The 23,111-nt window shown below is 32.9% G+C and overlaps 3 protein-coding genes across 15 annotated transcripts; 2 read left to right on the top strand and 1 right to left on the bottom strand.

The window, feature by feature from the left end:
- Positions 1-1,285: 1,285 nt before the first annotated feature.
- LOC119633208 (nicalin-1) lies at positions 1,286-3,589 on the top strand. The gene has a single exon (XM_038026619.1). It carries the CDS (start codon positions 1,460-1,462, stop codon positions 3,200-3,202), a length of 1,743 nt encoding a protein of 580 aa, XP_037882547.1. The 5' UTR covers positions 1,286-1,459; the 3' UTR covers positions 3,203-3,589.
- A 1,416-nt stretch (positions 3,590-5,005) lies between these two features.
- On the top strand, positions 5,006-20,783 carry LOC119633283 (calcium uptake protein 1 homolog, mitochondrial-like). 7 transcript variants are annotated; one of them, XM_038026753.1, is made up of 10 exons: positions 5,006-5,396; positions 5,462-5,687; positions 6,631-6,793; positions 6,906-6,943; positions 7,260-7,274; positions 7,403-7,517; positions 18,067-18,227; positions 18,473-18,481; positions 18,785-19,244; positions 19,311-20,783. In XM_038026753.1, exons 1-10 carry the CDS (start codon positions 5,152-5,154, stop codon positions 19,463-19,465), a joined length of 1,587 nt encoding a protein of 528 aa, XP_037882681.1. In that variant the 5' UTR covers positions 5,006-5,151; the 3' UTR covers positions 19,466-20,783. The 7 variants fall into 7 exon arrangements, with proteins under 7 accessions (XP_037882681.1, XP_037882682.1, XP_037882684.1 ...); XM_038026754.1 differs by lacking the exon at positions 6,631-6,793 and adding an exon at positions 5,799-5,958 and having other exon boundaries at positions 19,311-20,781; XM_038026756.1 differs by lacking the exon at positions 7,260-7,274.
- On the bottom strand, positions 9,544-14,423 carry LOC119633284 (carbohydrate sulfotransferase 11). Of its 7 annotated transcripts, none has more exons than XM_038026764.1 (4): positions 14,202-14,423; positions 10,910-11,120; positions 10,538-10,856; positions 9,544-10,455 (listed from the first exon to the last, which is right to left on the bottom strand). In XM_038026764.1, exons 2-4 carry the CDS (start codon positions 11,090-11,092, stop codon positions 9,725-9,727), a joined length of 1,233 nt encoding a protein of 410 aa, XP_037882692.1. In that variant the 5' UTR covers positions 11,093-11,120; positions 14,202-14,423; the 3' UTR covers positions 9,544-9,724. The 7 variants fall into 7 exon arrangements, with proteins under 7 accessions (XP_037882692.1, XP_037882690.1, XP_037882688.1 ...); XM_038026762.1 differs by lacking the exon at positions 14,202-14,423 and adding an exon at positions 14,135-14,190; XM_038026760.1 differs by lacking the exon at positions 14,202-14,423 and adding an exon at positions 14,022-14,061.
- Positions 20,784-23,111: the final 2,328 nt, after the last annotated feature.

The raw sequence follows: 23,111 nt of genomic DNA, 5'->3' as shown, positions 1-23,111 counted from the left end.
TTCAAATTCTCACTACTTTCTTATTCTCTATTGCATGCCTGTATCAGTATAAATTAAAACGTAACGGCCGTTAGAGTGTTAGATGAGCTGTTTCATTTTTTCTGTGCATTAGCAGCTGACTGGTTGTCTTTCTTATTAAGTTTAAGTTGAGCACATTGAAAACAACGAGTGGCCATACCTGGAAAAATATTCGTTAAGTTTATTCATTTAAACGCAGAGATGTTAAAAGCTTTAATTGCAAACAAAAAAAAAATTCTTTTTTTCTTTTTTAAGGTTTTGTATAGAGCAACTATATTTTGAAAATGCACTACGTTTTAAAAATCGTTACTCGTGTCAACTGTTTCTCCCACATATGCCCGAAACCACATGATATCCTTGCTGGCCCCGCTTGCTTATCAGGCCGCATATAATAATATGCATAAAATGCCGAACCTGGTTTAGCCTATCGTTTGAGAGGTAAACACAAAGAGCTCCCTATAAATATAAGCAACTAACATTTTGTTTGGGAAGTTAAAACAAGGAATAATGCAAATGTTAAAAAACTACATTTGAAAAAGTAAAAATAAAAAAATTAGTATAAAAGTGCATGAATCTCTCAATTCATCAATAAAATAAGGAATTAACACCAGAACTACCGAGTACGTTATTTCAACTTTCTCGCTTTAAGTAACCACTTGTTAGGAATGTAACTGAAGACATTTAATAAAAAAAAATTCAAAATTATTGACAATCCCTGTCAAAAAGGTAAGAAAATAAAAGATCATATGTATGCAATAAATGTAATAAAGTGAAATACGTATTTGTACCTCGCGTGCCTTAAAATTATATTTATCATAAAAAAATGTTAATAAACAACATTTTGTCAAACTACAGTACCTTGTTTACACAATCATATTAAACACTACTAAGGTGTTAGTATTAAAAATCTTTCAATAAACACATAACACAACACGAAGAAATACGGCAGCTATTCTGTCAAATATCTGGGTAAAAGCTTTTCGAAAAGAAACGAAAATAAGAAATAAACTATACGATTTCTCAGAGATCGCTTTAGCTTCTTGTGCATTGTACATATCTGTTGGCAATTTTACCTTTGGCATCATTGTCAATGTACTCCCCAATTTTCAACTTCCGGTGTTCGCTTTTGCTGTGCCAATTTTACAAAAAAAGGGTGCTAACTAAACCTCACATTATTAGGAATATACAAACATTTCAAAGCTTGAAAAGCGAACAGAAATTTTATGTGGTTTGACCATATGATATGCTGTCTCCACTTTTTTCAAATTTTCCCGACATCCGGTAACGCTAATTTTTCGTGAAGCACACGGCATGTTCTATTATTAATTAAGGCAAATTTTCGGCTCATCTATTAATAAGAAATATTCTACATTTTCTAAAACGCGCTTTAAATTTGACGTTTTAGGTGCCATCAAACTATCTGGATAGCGTTTGTAGAAAAATGTTCGAAGAAGCTGATAATTTTGCTGATATATTCCGCGGAGGTCTTCCTTACTATCTGTTATTGACTTTGCCCATTCTCATCTTGTGTTCGTCAAATCCAGTGTTAGCCTCCAGCGAGTTTGCAGTTCATCGTATGACTCAATTTGACTTAAATGGGGTGTCTTTTGGTTGCCGGTCGTCATCGTTAACTTTAGAGGCTAGGTCTTTATATAGCTGGAAAACAGCGCGGCATTGCATTGTAGCTCGTCTTCAGGATATGACGATAGATGGGTTGAAAGAAATACGTCAAAAGGCTGGTGGCTTGGTATTATTGCTGCCGCAAGATGTTGCGTCCATGTCGGGAGAAGAGAAAGATCACATCAATTTGCTGGAACAGGCAATGATGGCAGAGGCTATTTCAATACCGGTATATTTCTCCGTCTACAATCCGGAATTAGAAAACATTATTGACGATATAACACGTTCCACTTCGGTAACGAACAGGCAAAATCATCACAATAACCGAGCAGGTGGTGATTCAGCGTTAAGTGAAATTTTTAATTTTATATCAGCGAACGGTTATCAAGTCGTGATTAGTGGTGCTAGTCATACGGCAAATAAAAACGGAAAAATTCCCATAATTCAAGGCGAGTTAGCTCCGTACAAGCAACCTAAAAAAAGCGCAGAAGTTAACCTGGAACAAAGCAGTAAAGTGCCTTCAATAGTGATAGCAGCTCACCTTAAAACATTCGGTTTGTATAACGAGTATCCATTAAACGTTGATGCTGCCGTTTTGATGGCTTTAGCCGACATATTCAGTAAACTACACAATATGACCAATGCCATACCAAAGTACCGTCTGCTGTTTTTATTGTCTGAATCTGGACAAATATTGAATTTTCAGGGGATTAAAAAATGGCTAGATGAAAACAATCAGTTGCAAAATATCGAATTCGTATTATGTTTGGACACCATAACTGAAGCTTTTGCTCAGGCGGAAGAAAATAACACATTGTTTTTACACGTTTCGAAGCCGCCCAAAGAAAGTACTCCGTTAAGCAATTTTTTTAAGTATTTAAAGATTATTGGCTTAAAATATTATAACATTACGATCGAAGGTGTGCATAAGAAAATCAATTTAGCTGATAAAGTATTGGCTTGGGAGCACGAACGTTTTAGCATTAAACGGTTGCCGGCGTTTACATTGTCTGCACTTAGCTCTGCCAAATCTCCCACACGTAACACAATCTTTAAACGTAATGAAACTGATATACTCCAACATGCAGCAATCAACGCCAAAATAATAGCTGAAACTTTATCGACATATATTTATAGTTCAACTGTTCTGAACGCTACCGAAGGCGAGGTGTATGAAATACTATCAGGAGAGATGCAAATAAATTCCACTTTGATTAAGACGTACTTAAATATGCGCTCGGCTTTGCATAATAACGACCTAAAGAATGGATTTGAAAAATATCTACAAAATATTAAGATCATTTACGATAAGCCAGAAGGTCGTGACCCAGACTTCATGCTATACGAAGGGCATAACGCAAATTTAAATATTTATCGTGTTAAGCCGGCAATATTCGATCTCTTTCTTACTATTGGCATATGTTGTTACTTAACTTCGATTTATTTTTCCATACAATTATTTTCCTTATTGTACACAATGATTTGCAATGCACTGCCTCGCTCATCTACAATTGATTTCATGAATAACTCTCATTCAGATCGCCACAAATTTAAGTCCAATTGAGATTAGTTGATTGTTCATCTTTCCATTTATTTCAAAAGTAAAAATGGGCCAACCGCTGGCTTAATTACATTTGCTTGCAAATCTTAACCTTACCTAAACTTAAATTTCGTATTTTCTTTGTATAAAATTATTTTATTTCATCCAGCTTTTATGGTTTGTTATGTAGAGCAATTAAAGGTATACACATTTACGAAATACGCGTATTTGGATGCCATCTGCTTGTTCGTTTTAATCCATGAATTATATTTATTGCGAGCTATATACCCGAAGATAGTTGTTGATATATTTTTAGTTAACTTTTTTTTGTTAGATGTCTTTAAAAAAAAATAAAGCAATATCTTATGATTCCTAATTAGATTTATATGAAACCGAAAATAAACTCAGTTATATTAATGTTTTAAACCTATATAATGGACCCGAATAAAGAATGAATATAATAATATCGTTATCTTTGAGAATTGCATTAATGTTATATATATTATTATACATATAGATATGACTGGAAATTTACATTCGGACCGTGAAGCTCTTTATTTAACTCTGTACAGTAAATTAATTCGTATATTAGTATATATATTTATTTATGGTTAAATACTCATATATGGACTCTTACGATCATTTTCGGGGAAAAGTTAACATCTCCATTTACTCGGGGTCAATCTTTAGTGCACAGGTGTGTTACGATATGCCAGTCCAAGTCAAACTACCAAAGAATGTATTTTCACATTCTCACAGGAACTATTCTCGCTAAACGTTTCGTCTCAAGTTAATCGGGGTGCAAGAAGCTCCAGAATAAACATAACTCTGAGACACTTGTATTTAATTTGAATACCACTTAACTCTCCATTATCTGAACTAAAATGTCCGCGTCTACTTTCTGAGAGAACTTTGGACTGTAGTACGAAAGCCCTTCAAAATATCATCTCAAAAAACAAATGTTAGATTTATTAATACGACTGCAGTAGCCAATGCTATTCTCCTCTCAAGGTGACTCAAATACAACTAAAGCGACTTTAGGCAAGCTTTGAGTGGTATATTTTATCAGAAGCGTTGAGAGAAGTAAACATTTGTTTTCAACTATTCGTGTCGATTCTTACCCATCGAATAAAGTATATTCTTGAGGTTTTATAACTTTTACTTGATCCTAGGTCTTTCATCTGCTGATTTAACCTCCAGAGAAGAAATCGGTCTGTATGACAATGATTTCCAGAGTTTAAAAAAGGATAATTGCGTCGTACAAAGTTTTCGAAATCTTTTAAAAACATATTAAAAACATTTCAGTGGTTCGATTCTCTTAAAGGATGCAATCCTTGTAAAAATATATAAAAACAGCTGGCAATGCCGCAAGTTGTAACAGGAAAACTATAAAACAAATTGTCGAATAGCACCAAACATTGAAATTAAACTAAAAGATTTTTTATTGGGAAAAGCAAAGAAAAACTGGTTTCTGTAATTTTTAGTTTACTTTAATAATAATTTATAGTTTGACAGCGCCGCGTTTACGCATTGCATGTTTGAATTTTTGTTGACATTATAGCTTGATAGCATTAATTCAATTTGTTATTTATGTTTCCGATTTTGTTACTGCACCCTGCATTAGAAAGCGATGACCTGAAAGATAAAGTGGTGGGACCTTTAAAATGTATGCGATTCTCACGCTTTCACTTAAAATGTTTTTTTACGTTTTAGACATAGGATCCCAAAAACCTCATCACAGCATCTCTTTTTCAGACGTATGTTAGTGATCGCGGCAACAGTGTCGATACTGCCCTCTGCTATTTATTGTTTTTATTTCTTATGTTTGATTGTATTGCCATCAGCTGATTGAAGCAAAATCAACCATTTCAATCAAGTCGTCGTTTTCATAAAACAGGATATTTAAAGTGTTCTTTTATAACTTGGCTTAATTAGGACACTTGGAACGCTTAAGTTCGGCAAACATCGCGCTAATGTCCGTTTTAAGGCAATGTGGTGTTCTAATAAGTCGGCAGCAACATCATGCCGTAATAAATGCCTTCAGTTTATTAGCACCAATTTCCACAGGATTCATCAACCGTCCCTTAAATAACGTTTTATGGAACAGTCGAGGTCACAAGAACTTTGGACATAAAGAGGAGAAAACACCTAATCTTACTAAAATCTTTCATTTTGTGGTGGGCTCGTTAGTCGTTATAAGTTTGTTAGATTTCAAAAAGTAAGTTTTGCTAATGTTAAAATCATTCAAAGTTTGTGACTTATACGTTCTCCGGGTGAAATTAGGCTCAAAAAGATGCTTACGCCCAAAGTTGATGCTGATGCTGGGGTGGAATATACGGAAATTTCACAAAAGCGAAAAAATACTGAAACAATAGTAACAGAGGATAGAGTAAATAAGCAACAACAACTTTTAGACGAGGATGATGATAATTCGGAAAATGAAGAATCTAAAGAAGCCGTCAAAGCAACAAAAGCGAAAAAAGAGAAAGTTGGTTTTAGGGAACGTAAGGTAGATATTCATTTATTAATTTATATTTTTTAATTGGTTTTAACTTTTTTAATTTTTTAAGAGGTTTTTTTCATAAGTTAATTGTCACTATCGTTTTTTAAAAATATTCAGATACTTGAATATGAACATCGTATACGTCAGTTTTCGACGCCAGATAAAGTGTTTCGTTATTTTGCCACAGTACGTTTAATCGCACCTGAACATACTGCCATCCTCATGACGCCAGACGATTTTTTACGTTCAATTTGTCCCTGCTTCAAACAACCTGACGGTAAATTTTTAATTTTTTTCTTTTTACTCTGCACTGCATGGTACATTATAACCGTCCGATGTTTATCCATATATATTTCTTGTCAACTCACGGGTTAATATTTGGTACACTGATATGTTTTGGCTTAAGAAGAATCATGCTAAAATAGATTGGACCAAGTCATTTTTATATTGAGTTCCATTTGGAGAAAGTCCTTGAATGAATGAAGAACATGCCATCTGTAATGTTTCTCGGCAAAAGTAGATGAAAGCTAGTCGTTTGGCATATTAAACTGACGGGAACCAGATGCAATTTTTAGGATTTTATTACGAAAATTGACTCTGAACTTTTGCTTGACGTATAAATCCACTGTCCTAAGTTTGGGCCGTGCTAATTTATTTTTTTAAGCTCAAGTAATATATTATTAAAATCCTCATTTTAAACTATGGTACGGGGTGTTTAGTGCTCGGATTTGCCGGGCTTAAACGCTTTGTTTTGCTTTACTTTTATTTCTTTGTTTCAACTAATGGGGGATTTTCTTAAAACTGACCTAACAGAGCAGTTTCGTGATTTTACGTTTTCCTTATGTTTGTCTTCATTTTAATCACTTTTTGAAACCGTCTTTATGGTATTAATTTTGGATGCTTTAATAAATAAGTCTTCATTTTTTGCTCTGGGTATTCGCATCTCCAGATCATTGAATATGAAAATCGTATTCGACAATTTTCTACGCCTGACAAAGTATTTCGTTATTTCGCTACCATACAAGTACCCACCGCTGATGATCGTCATGAGATATTTATGACACCAGTAGATTTTTTAACAAGCATGACACCTGGAATGAAGCATCCAGAGGGTACGTTGGCGTTATTAACTAATAAATTAAATATATAATGAACTCGATGTGTTTATAAATCTCATTTTTTGAGTGGCTAAGACTTTCTTCCTATTTATTTCTCATATTTCAGGTTTGGGTTTAGATCAATACAAACGCTATGATCCAAAGGTAATTAATAAAGTATAATTTAATAAAGATATTTAACCTAAAGCTAACAGATTAAGAAATTTAGTTATTTTAATTCCAGACTAATTAGAAAAAAAAACTTAATTCCTTTTAATACTGATAGCAATGCATAAACTTGCATATATATATATATTTGTCATCCCGTACAATTAATTTAATTCAAGTGTGATTGTGTTATGAAGCCACCACTGCTCTAACTTTTTCTATTTTACTTATCTGTTTCATGCATTTCCTTGTATATACTTATTCTCTATAAACGTGCATAATGTTATATACAAACATATCATCCTACATACAGCAAGCCTCTGGAAAGGTATACATTAACTTGTAGTTATTTTCCTAATATTTATTAAATATTTAAAATCTCGTAATAATTAAAATATTACTTTATTTTTATCTCTTTCTTTGTGTGCACTTGTTTTACCCTTCAATTTCTTAAAGTCTGTTGGCGATTGTTTAAATTTAAAGCTGGAGAAAGATAGCATATTCTACAAATTGGGTTCGTACGGCTTAATAACATTCTCGGATTATATCTTCTTACTAACCGTGTTATCGAGTAAGTATGAGAAATAACAAGTATAAATATTCCTTAAAATCAATTATAAATTTTGCTAATTTCACCGAAAAATATTGTTTCGGTTTTGACTGCTTATTGTCCTAAAATAGGCCGAAAATAGGCGTGTTTTCCACATGGATACCCCAGGTTACAGGTACTTTGCAGCAAGCTATATATTTGTTGAAAATATCGATTTAGAATCTAGTGGTTATTGAACATAAGACATGATTGAATATTTCAATGGGCACGGCAGAGTTGTGTAGAACATTTTTTTTATTAGCGATTTTCTTTCGTTTCTTAATTAAAGATAACTGTTAAAACAATATCGTTAGCTTGTTTGTTGTTTTAACGGTCGGTAAATATTTGCAATGTTTTTCGACTTTGATTAAACACTGCCCCTATCTAGCGCACATCAATGTTAATTCAGGAAATTTATGGCTATGTGAAAGAGATTGTTCTTTAAGAACCTATCATAGTTCGGCAGCACTATTAAGCCTTATTTTATAATTATTATTATTATAATAATATAATTTTTGATGCAAGGTTTTATTCAACAAAGTTTAGAAAAACTTGAGAATAGATCCACTTATTGGCCGATTCAGAATCATATCCTGAGTCAACCTAACCATGTCTCTTCGTGTGTCCGTCTTCTTCTTTTTTGTGTTCAACCTATAGACCATAATTTTTAAAAAGTATTGACGAAATTTGGTACGCCGTTATGTTTGGCCCACGAACGCTGTTGGAAATCGTTCAGATGGGGCCACTTCTCATATGACACCTTGTTTTGAAAATACGCTGTACGAATAACTGTATTAAGCATGTCGAAGCAAAGTACTTAATGGTGGGCCGTAGCTATTAATAGTTTCGTAGATTCCCTTCCATAATTTTTTCCTTTAATTTTCTTTCCAATATTTATTTGAAGGTGCAACTTTTCGATGATGTTGTTGCTCGATCAGCATGTTGTCCATTTCCCAATTAACCAATATGACCAAGTTGCCAAAGCGATTTAATTTTGTCATCTCATGTTGCGATAGTATTTCTGGTCCAGCCGGAAGCCCAGGGATTCCGGATAGCTTTTAACACAGATAGATTATTAGTGACAATAACAGTGATTCCGGTTAGCTTTTAACGCAGGAACACTATCAGCCACTATAACAGTTTTGAGTTTATTTTCACAAGCAAGGTTCCTAGCTTAAAGGATAGCTCTGGCTTAAGGGGTTAAGCAGAACGTGTCGTGAAGCATTCACCATAGAATAAGCAAGTGGCCAGACGCCATTCGTCGTGATTCTGTAATATTTGGGATTTATGTTCAATCAGTTTTCTCAAGATGCCGTTTTGAGTGTCCTCTGTTTTGTACATTGTAAGCGAAACGTTACAAGAATGGCTTTTCAAAATCCGCGCAGGTTTAAAGACTAAATTCGGTCAAAATTATTTTAATTTATTCAGGGAAATTATTTCTCAATGAAAAACAACAATAGTTTTTATTAAATTTTTATTTTCGTTGAATATATCATATATAGTAAAAGAAGGTGGTTCAAATATTTATTATTAATATATTTTTACAATTAATTTTATTCATAAAATTTAATTTGTATACTGAAATAGGTTAAATTTGTAGTTTTTCTCGTAGTGTAAATATGAAAAAAATTTTTTTTTTTTTTATGTTATATTTTTACTTTTTTTTCAACTTGAAAGAATTCATCAAACATTAAAAGTGTTGTTAGAACGGGGATGAAATATAAAATGCGATAAAAATGTAGAAATGAACAAATAAATAAGAGAAATAGAAAGCAAACAGGGGAAGTGCGACTCAAATGTACAAAGCAATTACAAGCCGAACTAATGTCGGTGTTTTATAACTTAAATCATTCTTTTAATATATTTAATTAAAATTTGTAATCCATTTTTCCATCTGTTTTTTTTTTTTTTTTGCTAATAAAACGCCTATCCTTTTTATTAGATAAGTTCTTTATATAAAAATTTTTGGTTCTCTTAGATTTTGCCTCAAATGAGTTTGTATTTTGAGTTTTTTTTTTTTTTTTTTTTTTTTAAGGTACTTGGGATGACTCTGGTTTAGCTTACAGTTTTTGGTAGAGTTTTAAATTTTCCATTTTTAGAAATCAATAAAGAATAATATAATAAAAAAATATATATAGAGAAATTCGGGTGTGATTTCGATATTTAATACTATTTGGTTTCCATGTTCTTTACATTTTCGTTGCGGTATAATTTTTCACATCCATCGTTGGTTTTAAAGTGGCATTCTTTGCATCCTCGACAACATCCGGTATAATGTAGTCGTAATATTTTTTAAAATCATAATCAAATAATTCAAAATCCCAACGGTATATGTTTAAGAGTTGATCGAAGGTTGTCCGGTTGATTTCTGATAGGTATATTTTCATTAAAATATTCGTTTTACCGCCTTTAGCTAGATTTCCTATTCGACTTAATTTGTTTTTTGGCAACTTGTCCAATAAGAGATATTCTAAGCCAGCTTCTCTTATTATGAATTCCGAATCTCGAGCAAATGTTTCCAATTTACCGATTATATTAAATTCTATCGAGCATGGTGTGCAAAAGCTATATATGGGAGCCCAGTGTTCATCAAATGGTTTCCCCTGCTTATGTTGTTCAATTAGATATTGCACAAACTCTTGGAATGTGGGGCACTTCTTTGTTCGTCCTGCGATTGGATGTTTACGGAAACGTTTTATTATGCGCTTAGCCAAAGACTTGTAATAACTATTTTTACAATCCTCCAGTTTATTACGATATCCGGACACAATTCGTTCGAAGGGATCACGAACAAAAAGAAAGGATAACAAATAGGGAAGACTTTCGAGCAATTCCGGTAGTTCTGGTCGAGGAAAACGTTTACGGGCCAACTCTAACGGCTGATAAACAATTTGTTGCAAAAATTTCACATTATAACCACCTAGAGGGAAAAATTAAAAGATTTTTTTATATACTTTTAACAGTTAGTAACAGTAGATAACAGTAATTGCATTTTCACTTACCTAATATATTAAAATAATACAACCATGTGCTACTAGCTGCCTTAAATACGTTACACCATATTAAGCTATGACCGTGTGATATGAAAAATTCCCGCGGATTCGGTGGATAGACAAATTGCAATTGATAGCGTTCACAGACTTCCCGCAAATGTAAATTACGTTGCTTCAACTCTTTTTCGATGGCGGCGTGTATCTCCTCTGAATACTCGTACACTGGATTGAATGTTGTTATCACGTTATTAATTCCTGGTAATTCCACTGAGTCAAGTTTCGGAATTGGAGGCTTCAATTTACTCTGTATTAGATTGAGAAATTTGGACTTAAATGGGAATTATTAAGGCTAAAATATTTAAATATTACTGATTGAATTACCCCTGTTTGCGGCTGTAAATGCACAACACCTGACGATTCAGCTTTCACTTTATTCAGTTCATAAGCGGTTTGCGATTCGCGGCACAGAAATGTTACATAGAAAACGGCAACCAGCAAGAAGATTATTAACTTTATTGAACCTTGTATATGCCTGTCGTACCACATATACATGCGTATATGCATTGTAATCGATAGAAATGAATTTTGTTGCCTATTTTTAGGAGATAAAATCAAATATTCATTATAGGAATTGCAAAGAGCAAGTTGTCTTTGCTAGTTTGAGGGGGCTTGCACTATGCCTAATACAACCCAATCGATCTCATTTTTCAATATACCTATGATTCGTTTCGCAGTTTGGAAAAAGCAGAAACTTGCTTTTGAACTATCTGGGAAACGATATCATAAATAAGCATGAAACCTGGAAAAAGTGAGGAGAGGACAATGCAATCATTTATAACTTTATGTGGACATGGCCGACTTTTTCCTTTTTTTGTACGTAAAGACAGAGTAGAGTGTTTCGTAAAGTGTATGTGGAAAATCTCTTCTTTTTACCTTTTATAATTTCTGAGTGACGAGCAAAACCCACAAGTTGTTGTTAACAAAAAATGGAGTTGCGTTCAGATTTTGTTCTACTGCTGGCTTCCATTCCATTCCAATGTTTCTATTAAATTTTGAGGCGATATCTTAATTTTTGCGACCAGAAGAGTGCTAACAATTCCACACAGACACACACCCGGGCAGATGTGGTTAAATCAACCCAGATTTTCACAGTGATTAAGAATATATATACTTTGTAGGATCTCCGAAGCTTCCTTTTGGGTCTTACATACATTATGAAAACAAAACAAAATGGTGTACACCCCCATCTTACAGTGGTGGGAATAAAAGCTATATGTTATAGAGAGTTAAGAAAATTGAAGCTTAGAGATGTTAGATATATATGTTCCTTGCAGATGACTATTGTCACTGTTCATGTTTTTATGGACTTAATAGGTATCTCAATGTGGTTCGCCTTCTATAAGTCGTGGAGTAGTAATCCTTATACATTCGATAATCCGAAATCGTAAACCACGACACTCGGCCTGAGAGTTAAATATCAAATTTGATTACGGACATATATACTTGCGACGTCGATCAATAAGTTCGTAGGATAATATTTAGAGATGCTACTTTCGTAAAACAATGGAAAAATCTGTATTTCGAGTGTAGCGTCAGAAGCGTCACAATGTTATGTAATGTTAACGCATTTGAAAGGTTAACATTATCTACACAAACGTTACAATTATTAACACAAGCGCAGACCATATGATAATAGAGTAGCGATTAGTCATTTCCACTTCTCAGATAAGGTCATGCCTGCCCACAACGAACGCGTTATGGACTGACGGGATTTGTTGATTTCGGAGTTTTTATTGTTTTGTTTTTTTTAGACTATTTTCCCGTTAACGTTATTGTGAAATGTATACCTCTGGTCTTGCGAGTTTTAAGCTCTCTCAAGCTCTTCTAAAGATTTGAAATCTACTTTAATGCCATTTATTTTATCAGAATTGTTAAGATTACAAGGTCTGGCTTGCAAAAGAAATGAATCTAAACTTAGACTATCACTGGCACAATTGGACCATTGTATCAGATTTTTCGTTAATAATAAATGGTATAAATCGTCTAGATTCGTCAATTGTCGCGCAGCATCCGTACGAACTTATTGTTACGAAGAAAAGTCCAGATATATGTAAAGTTCGCCGCAAACACTTTTGTCACGACCAAATATAAGAATCGATATGTTCATCTCACAAGCTCGATCGCAAAGATGAAAGATTTGTAGTTCGCAGCCTAAAGGTCATATTGATTTAAAACTTGATGGAAGAGATATTGCAAGGAGATTTACATATGGACAGGAGCACAAAAATTAATTGCAATATTTTCTTCTTCTTTGCTTACTACGTCAATCAAATCTGATATTACGTGTACTTTATATTTCCAAATTTGGTGGTTTTAAAGGCAGCAAGAACAGCCTGACAGAGAGATGAAACTTTATTGACCTGAAATCATTGACTAGCGGTTTCTTTGTTACTTACTTAGTTACCTGTCTGGATACTACAAATGAGTTGAAATTCCTATACAAAGCCGCCGCAATAAAAGGCATATGTTAAGTAATTCAAAATACAACATTTGATCAATTCACTTCTGTGTCTATTAATACTTGATGATAGTGTACGCTATTAGGTCCATATTACTTCTTACCATAGACTACTTGGGATTTACACAGCAGTAAAGTAAAAGAGAAACAATTCCATGCACCAAAAGCCTTGTAATATGAAATATAAGAAATTTCAAATTTCGACTTTGCTCGAAGTGCGTTTTCCTCCTATAACCAATAATTTTGTTTTTTAACAATTAAGAATTTTCGCAGGCTGCACTTGAACTGCAGGCCATTGTTTACAACTCATTATAATATATGTGAAGTGGAAAAAGCGCGTACATTTATGTATATATGCACACACTTGTTGTTGTTATTGTTATTGTTGTTGTTGTTGTTGGTCCTTTTATTTCAAGCATTAAAAAGATTTTATTATGTATCTGCCTTTTTTCCTTTTTCTTTGCTTGCTAACGAAACACTTGTAGCGCCGTATACAGAAACAAATGCCTACACTTTTCCCTCTTACTTATAAGCATGGCTATTAAAATGATAGTGACAGTGTTGCTGGGGAGTTAAGGGGAGCGGCGATGAGGGTCCTTCATTAAATCATAACATAATGAACGCTTAAACGCCATAAACTTTGCTTTGGCGCTTGGCAACAAACTTACATACAAACTTATGACGCAGGCAACTTTTATAGCATTTTTTCTTTCCTTTTTATTTCATATTAAAAAAAAAAAAAAAAAGTGAGAAAAATTTGCAAACACCCCTTCTTGGTGCCCAAAAAGGATTTTTTTTTTTGTTTTTTTTTTTAAATATAGGGCGTTGCATATAACACAAAACATCTCTTTATAATGGCTTTACGCTTAAAAACATATCGTCAAATGGAAAATTTGTATAGGATTGAAATAAAAACATTTCAAAATGCAAAAAAAAAAAAATGTAAAAATTTGTTTCTCGGCAATTTGTAACTACCCTACGGTGCGTGTAAGCAACATTTATATTCAAAATTTTGTGGTTTTTCTTTTATTTCTTTCGTTGAAATTTTTTAAATTTTTTTTTTTTTTTTTTTTGCCATGGAAACGTACATTTTTCTCTACACCTGTAGAAGAAATCTGTAGCGTGTTTGCTTTATTTGGTTTTAATTTTACTCACACTTCACTACTACAATACACACGCACTCATATACACAGGCACACTACTGCTCTTTTTGATGAGTTGTTACTAATTGTGTATAGTTTTCCGCGTTTATCCTCTTCTTGCAATCTTGACTCGTTCACAGTCCGTTAAAAACTGCTGTGTTCGCGTTAATGTTTTCCCGAATAATCGTTTTGCAATATCCTGGCGCGCGTTTTCCTTCATCACATATTGTACCACTTGTAAGATAAAGAGAAAACGTTCAATAGCATGATGACGTTGTTTCTGTATCAGTTCAACGTCTAATTTGCGCAGGCCTGAGCTCAGTTTTTTTTTTTTTTGTATTTTTATTTATTTATTTATTTTTTTTTTTCAAAGATTCGCTCGCTCTTCTTCACGCTTATGTTATTTATTTATTTATTTTTTTTGTTCAAGATTTAGATTTTTCCCCAATCTCAGCCGTTTAATTTTATTTCGTTTGTTTTGATTCGACATTTTAATCACATTTGTTGCATTTATATGCAAAGAAGTGAAAGCAAAAGAAACGTTTAATCGACAACTTTCGAAAAGAAAAACTAATTTATTATTTTATTTAACAAATTTAATCAGTTTTGAATCAGCATTGAATCTTTTCTCCTATAATTCTTTCTTTTTTTATTGCAATCCCATCAATTGTTTGCATTTCCTAAAATTCATTTCATCATTGTTTGTAGTAAAATTAAAGGATACTTTCTAAAGAGTATTGTCGAGCGGGAAACTCAAGCATTAATTCATGATAATAAAAGGCCGCTCACTTGTGAGAAATATATTAGTATTAAAGTGAGCTAATTAAAAAGGCACTTTAAAGGATTGAACAACTTCCTTGTAGTGAGGCATTGTGTTAAGAAAGTGCTAATTAGAGAACTTGTGTCGATTGTGCGTAAAATGTTTGACCTAAAAATGGATGAGAGGTGAAAAGTGAAACAATTGCTCCCTGAAAGCTAAATGCAACAACGATTCAAGGGAATAAACAATGAGTTGTAAGCATATATACTAGCGAGTTAATGGGATTGCGAAAACTATTTGGCAAATAATGAAGACGAGTTGAGGTAAAACTTGAAGGCAACAATTAAATCTCATAAGAATCAAGACATGCTATAATGACGAATATTGTATGGACGAATATTTTGTATGCACCAAGTTCTCCTCTCTAAAAAAGAACACAAAAAAGGAAAGAAATTTCAATACTCGGTAATAGTCCGTTACTAGCAAAGGAAGGGCTTTTCTAAACGTTTTCGCCAAAGGGAACATTCCGCTGCAGTTTAGTCTGCTAGTTACTGTTCCCACAAGTTTCAATCAGCGCAAAAGCAATTGCTCTTATAGAAGAGAAGACAGTATCGCCATCTTTCTAAACGAGATTGACGTCAAAATTCCTATAAAGGGCTCCAGATGCTAAACTACACTACTTCACTGTTCTACCCACCGAAATACCGTCAAATTAAATTCCATTGAATAAATTGGTAAAACTTGTGGTCGTTAATCCCAATTATCTCATACGCTTGAAAATTAATATTAGCGAAAATTTTACCTCTGAAGTTTATACGCAACTGATGGAATGGAAATTATCTTAAATTGGCGATTTTTAAAAATAGTGAAACAGTAAGTTAGTAGGCAGAAGCAATGCCGAATGATTATTATTATTATTATTATTATTAATTTCGCCAGAGAAATAAATTGTAAGAGTAAACTCTTAAAAGTACTAGCATCTAAGGCTATCGGCTTTTATTAAAAACTCTACCGCATTTGAGATTCGAACTCACGACCATTGAAGTTGCATTGAAGTCGAATTTGCTCGCCTTTGGCAACTCAGGCGGAGTTAATAAAAATGTTTTTTGAGAATTATAAATAGCTTTTCTAATCGAAAGTGAAATTATTGCTTTGAGTCAAGCATTCGCATGGGGAGTATTATGGGCAGTACTAGAACCTATAAACTAAATATTAAACGGATAAAGTTCAAGAGAAATGCTGCGGGTTGAGATTATCTTTCACAAAAGTGCATAATATATGCACTGCAAACAATCACAAGAGTTTAAAAAGTGATTTGCGGATTACAGGAAAAATAATTACGAAAAAAAAAAGAGAAAAACATTGCACACCATCGTGAATCTTTATTACATGTGAAGTTTATTTAAATATGCCCTTCGTTGAAATTAACTACTTTGACATCCACTTATATAATCAATCCTATGAGTTTAGTCGGCTCTTCCTTAGTAAGCATCTCTCAATCAAACATCGCTCAATTCACCGTACTCAAGGTAATTAATTTTAAGATCTCGTGAACAGAAGGAAAAAGCCACTTGTGAATTCGTTTAGCTACAACAACGATTTATGTCGGCCTTGCTTGAGTTAATGTTGAGAATTTTGCTCCATACGCTGCATATATTGTCGGCAGTAAAATTTCGTTAACGAAATTGCTAGAGAAGGACCGCGATAATGAACAATTATATCCTCGTATATCACTGTGTCGATTGTGAGTTGGAGACTTACTATTTGATTTTGACGAGAAGCGGGTTATTTCTTTATGTCTAAAGAAAGGACAGTGTTTAGTAGGTTTTTTCCCCCATTTTGAGGCTATATATTTACGAGTTGGTCCGATTGGTACTTTGAAAGCAAATTGGAACAAAAGAAAAGCAGTAAAGTGAAGCAAAGTCCACCTACAGTCACACATATAACGATTTTCCAACATAAGGCGTTATATGGATAATGTCGAAAAAGCGATTCGATCCCATCCATTTCCAATAACTATCGCCCTTAGGGCAAAACATGTCTCTGTGCTAAACTTGATCAAAATATCTCAAGAATTACTGCGTGTAGGTTTGACATAAGAGAACAAGAATGACGGTCGGACGGAAAAACTTCAGTGTAACAGAAGCTGTGTCTATTGCGAATTCTTGTGGGTGTTGCACAAGTGATGTAGGATATGAAAAGGACATGGTTTAGGAAAGTGCTCCGTTGACTAGAAAACGTAGTGAGTGGCACACAAATGCCACAATATTCTTGCAGAATATCGCCCCTATTTTGGTGATTAACTAACAAGCTTCCATTTGTTACATCTTGGCAGACTTTCTTGACAGGGGATATATAAATTTTTACACCTTACATCACTTGTGGCATTTGCATGGACGGATGTACGAAACATTCAGAAGGGCTTAACGTGGACCCTCATTTTATTACATCGATCGATTTAGAATCATTTTCTGAACCCATTTAATTATGTCTGTCCGCTTGAAGCCTTTCTAAGTATTTTTCCTTGCTACGTTCAGGCCGCATATTTTTGGGCTATTGTGATAGAATTTTCTACACCATGTTTTTGTCCAGGGACGAACTCTATTGTGAATGGACTGGAACAAACCACGGTTCAGATTACGATTACCCCACATTTTCGAAAAGTCATAAAATGAAACAATTGAACACGAAAATTTCTCGACAAAAATCGCTATGTGATATCATTTCGTTATTCTAAACTTATGTAAACGATTTTTTCAACCCCCCCGTATATAACTGTTCCTACGAAAAGTAAACCTTTTTGTGTTGCAAAACCGTTTCATTTGTAATATTTTAGGAAGAAATAGAATTTTAGATAGGAAATAACTGCGGCCTATTTGGGCAACGTAGGTGGGTTTTTTCGAATTCCGTCTCGTGTAAGGGAACTCATTTAAAGCTTGCAACAAAGTTGGATTTTAAGCGGGTTAAATGAAATGAGAGTCCTTTCATATCAGGTAACATAACGAATGATTCAGTGTCATTCGTTGAGGCCGGTTCTCCTTATCACATGTTTCCTAATCAAATTATCTGAAAGAGTTTCATATATATTGTATCATACGCGATATTATATATGTTTCAGCGTCACGTCGTCATTTTGAAATTGCTTTTCAAATGTTTGATTTGAATGGGGACGGCGACGTAGACAGTGAAGAATTTGAACGAGTTGCTAACCTGGCGAGACAGCAAAGCAGTATTGGCAGTCGGCATCGCGATCATGCCAATACCGGTAATACTTTTAAGGTAAGTTTTTTCCATCCAATCGATCATCTTTTGTGTACATATCTATAAAATGGTCGTTGTTTTGTCTTAATGATAATTCTTTGAAACTAATGAACATTACCTTTTTTTTAATTTTTAACTGTTAAAATTTTCAATCCTATTCTATTTATCCATTTTTTTTTTTTCGTCTAATTCTACGTGTATATGTAAACTTAACAATCAATATCACCTTTTTGTTGATACTCTCTCGCTCAAAAATCAAAAAGTCTACTAAGGTATATCTAAATGTAAATTAAAAAAAAAAACCAAAAAAAAAAAACACATTTTTCTACACATATGTCATGATCAACACATTCGAATCAATTCACTGTGATGCTTGGGAACCATAATCACATGCAAACCATTACTGAAATTTAATCTACCGATAAGCACCATCTGAGGCTTTTTTTGTCGTGCCTGCTTTGCATTTTCGACTTTATCACTTGTGTTCCTTTTAATAATGATTTTGTTAACTCATTTTTTATCTTTTTTTTTTTTTCTGCTCACAATTGTGTTTACGCGCTTCTGATCTGGTGTAGGGTGTTAATTCGGCCTTGATCACCTATTTCTTTGGCCTCAATCTGGATAAGAAACTTACGATTACTAAGTTCTTGGAATTCCAACAACAATTACAACGAGAAATTCTCTCTTTGGAATTTGAGCGTAAGCATCCCAATGAGAAGGGTTGCATTACCGAAGTCGACTTTGCCGAGCTATTGTTGGCTTATGCCGGTTCAAATGCCAAAAAGCGCCAACGCAAGCTGAAACGCGTTAAAAAACGTTTCCGCGAGAACAGCTTAGGCATCACTAAAACGGATTATTTAAATTTCTTTCACTTTATTAATAACATCGCCGATGTCGATACGGCTTTAACATTTTATCATATTGCCGGTGCTTCCATCGATCAGGCTACGCTCAAGCATGTGGCTAAAACGGTGGCCAAAGTTGATTTATCGGATCATGTGATTAGTGTGGTCTTTACAATATTCGATGATAACAGTGAGTACGAATCGCTTGTAAGTAAGACAGAGTTTTCTAAATCCCTCTCTTTTTAACACGTTCTAGATGATAATCAACTAAGTAATCGTGAATTCATTGCTGTTATGAAAAACCGCATACAAAGAGGTCTTGAAAAGCCCAAGGATACTGGATTTTTGAAATTAATGGAGTCGTTATTAAAATGTGCAAAAGAGGCCAAACCAGTTCTATTGGATCTCTAAAATCCGAAATGAAGAATGACAGAGAGTGGGTCAAAGAAATTTATATACTCAAGGCATACGTTACTTAGTAAAATTTGCTAAAAATTATGTTTTCGTAACAAATTAAATTTTATCTGTGTCCCTGTTAATATATATGTGCTGTTAAAATCTCTGAAATCTTTAAGTTAACACAAGATCTTTATAATATGGATACAATATATATATCGTATAAAACTTATTACAGTTATTAATTGTGCAAGATTTTCGATTTTTATATATGTGTATATACAAAACAACATTCTGCGGAGAATAACGTAGAATATCTTCGACATGTTAATCTAAGCAGATTTATAGTCTGCGTCCGTTGTGGTACGAGGATATATTAACTTTCTACGGACATTTGTAACCCCAAGGGATGATTCATATATCCCCATCTTTTGTCATACTGATTCAGAATCGCTTCCTGAATCTAAACTTGTAAACTTGTCTGTCCGTCTGTCCATCTTGAATGTAACACCAAGAAAGGCTTTAGATACACCCATCTCTTATTATACCGATCAGTTTCGGATCGTTTTTTGAAATATGGTCCCATCCACCTGTTTGTGCTGTTTCTTGTGTTTAAGTTAATGGGCGCAATTTTTGATATATTCTGATTTGAACATTTGGTTCGCTGACTGGTATTTTCACCCAAGAAAGAAAGCTATTGGAAATCGTTCCGACCGAGCCTCTGTCTTAACCCCTTCCTTACAATACCTTTCTTTCTCTTACTTTAATGATGCGCCGTGGCTTTCTTTAGCATGTTGACTTGTTTCTAAAAAGTTGAAAAACTGTTCTCAACGATTGAGAATTGTGAATTTGTTCAATTTAAAAATTAAACCTAGCATTTCCTATTTCCCAAGATTCGGAAAAAATGTTTGCCTGAAAACTGACGTTTTTAATTGAAAAATACTACAAAAGAAGAAATGATGAGAGTACCGATTATACTTAATATCCATAAAATAAGAATTTACATACAATTTGGGGTTTGTTTCTAAGGCGATTTCGAGTTTACAAATTTTTCGAGGGCAAATCTTCAGATATTTACCTCAGCTAAATCCTTTAAACTTTTTGTTTCCATATTATCGGGCAACTCTTTTAACCGAATAATTCCGTTGATGTACGATGCTTCCCTACAACACATCCCGAAAACACTGTGAATATTACGTTCGAAGTTATGGTAAGAAAGCCAGATTAAATGTCCTGCTACTGTTCAATGTCTCAAATGGGAAAGTAATGTGCATAAATTGTGCAAGACAATCACAATTTTATATGTGTGTTAACCAAAAATCGTATTAACCGATACTATATAATAATATTTTATCTTATTTTATTATTTCGTATTAAATTTTTCATTATGTTAAGTATTTATTTAGTCGTTAAATTAAAAAAAAATAAATAAATAAATGGAGAATATGTGAGATAATAATATCTGCAGTCTTGTGATTGTGTGAAAGTTAGTTAGATATTTTCCAACTTCTTTTTGTCCTTCCCTTAATTTATATTTTTTATTTTTGTCTAGTTTTTATAATCATTTTATTTTTTCCCTTCAATAGCGCGTAATTACGAAATGTGTAGCTTTGTAAAGAGACCCGAACCAGTGAAAGAACTTTTATCCAAAGACTAAAGCAAATTCCTCCAATTTGTTCCAAGTAGCGATTCCAGAGAGCAATGGGTAAACAAAATCGTTACTAAAGCTTTCATTGACTACAATGTTATAGTCTACGCCCTTCTGTGCCTGATTGCTGCGAGGGCATTGTAAAACGTGTATACTGAAGCAAATTTTTCAGACAAAGCGTTTTGTTCATTCGCTTATCATAATTGTCATGACGACAATCACTTGACATTCGCTACAATTGACGAGATACAATAATTCTTTCTAAAAGCTTATTAATTCCTAGATCTTGGCATGCCATGTCATGGACAGAATCCATCGCAGATTCTTTAAAGCAGAAAAATGTGGATGTAGGGTCAGTTAATCGCGACTGGCAGTGTTGAGAAAAGTAATAATTAAATGAATGAAATGAATAAAATTTTTACTTTAATATTATGAATGCTTCTTGGCAGTTACTTCTTCGGGGAACGTGAGTCAATTCTGGGGAAAATGTTTTTAATGATGTCTTACACAGCTGTGCTTAATAAAACTGCATTTATTTTGTGTCAAATATTCTTTTTTAATGATTGAAAATATAACATAAAATCCTTTAGTTCTTCTTCTTCTTCTTAGTTTTGTTTTTCTACAGCTACAAATACAAAAATTCTTTATAGTTATAAATTTTTACAACACTTTACCGAAAATGAAAAAAAATTTATATATATGTGTATACATATATATTACCAGCAAACAAAAACATGACGAATATTACAATACATATAGACATAATCTTATTAATAATATAAATATTTTCATAAAATATCAATTTATTTTGCGTTGAATTTTTAACGTTCAAAGGTTTACTTGCAACAGCAAAGAACTTAACGTACCGTTTTTGACAACAACGAAATGTTAAAATGTTGTTATTGTAATTATTATTTAACTTTTTACTGCGTTTACTTATTAATAAATTAGAAAGATGTAATTAATTCTTATTTCATATTATTGTTAGTTTCAGATAAATATTATGCGTTATAAATGAAAGAGTTATCGGTTTCGTAAGAGGACGGACGAGAAAAGATATTACTGCTGATTTTCTCTGCTCGAATAATAGACAACAAATGAAAGGAAATTAAATTCTTACTTATTTATTTTCTTAATACGTTTTATATAAAATAGTTTTTTTTTTTTTTTTTTTTTTTGTTTATTTTATTAAGCTTTTGATATTTGAAACTATTTCCAATAGAAAGCTAAAAGTACTTAACATATTTGTTTTTCATAAATAGTTCTATAAATGCATTTCGTTTCACTTGCACAGCATACACTGGTTCAAATTTTTTCATTTAAAAATTTTTATACATATTAATAAAAGTTATTTTTAATCATACATTTTGAAAAAATTGAAAGATTTTTTTTTCTTCAAATGAAATCCATATTTCCGGACATAAGAGGAAAGCTAACCAAATAATTGATAATCAAGTTAAGGTACAAATGAAACGAAATGTACTCACATAAACAAACATATACAAGCGCATACACTTAAAGTGTACGATAAGGAAACTTGTTAAGAGGTCTCTTTTAAGTCTTTACATATACATATATATATACATATATATATATATATATTTTTTTTTTTTTTTGAAATATCTTTTTAAAACATTTAAAAATTTATATACATTCATAATTATTTGTTTATTCTTCGTTCTTTTTTTTTTTGTTTTTTTTTTCATTAGAGGTTTCTACGAACCCTCTTAATAAATAATATTTGTGGCTTAAATGACAACAGTTTAAATTATATAAATAAAAAGTAAATGAACATTTTCTCTTTACAACAAAAACTGCTTGCAAGCATTTGTTTATAACAACATTTACATAAATATTTCTTAAGAAACAATAAAGTTAATGAACAATGAATTTTTACCTTAGGTTAATAGAAAAGACAAGTTATGGGAATGTACCATTTGCTGCAATGGAATTCCCTTTATATATATATATATATACATATATTTATAAATACCTACGTGTGCGTAGATATAC

The sequence above is a fragment of the Glossina fuscipes genome, unplaced genomic scaffold, assembly GCF_014805625.2.
Source record: "Glossina fuscipes isolate IAEA_lab_2018 unplaced genomic scaffold, Yale_Gfus_2 2, whole genome shotgun sequence".
NCBI lineage: Eukaryota > Metazoa > Arthropoda > Insecta > Diptera > Glossinidae > Glossina > Glossina fuscipes.
This window is presented reverse-complemented; position numbering and strand designations above follow the sequence as displayed.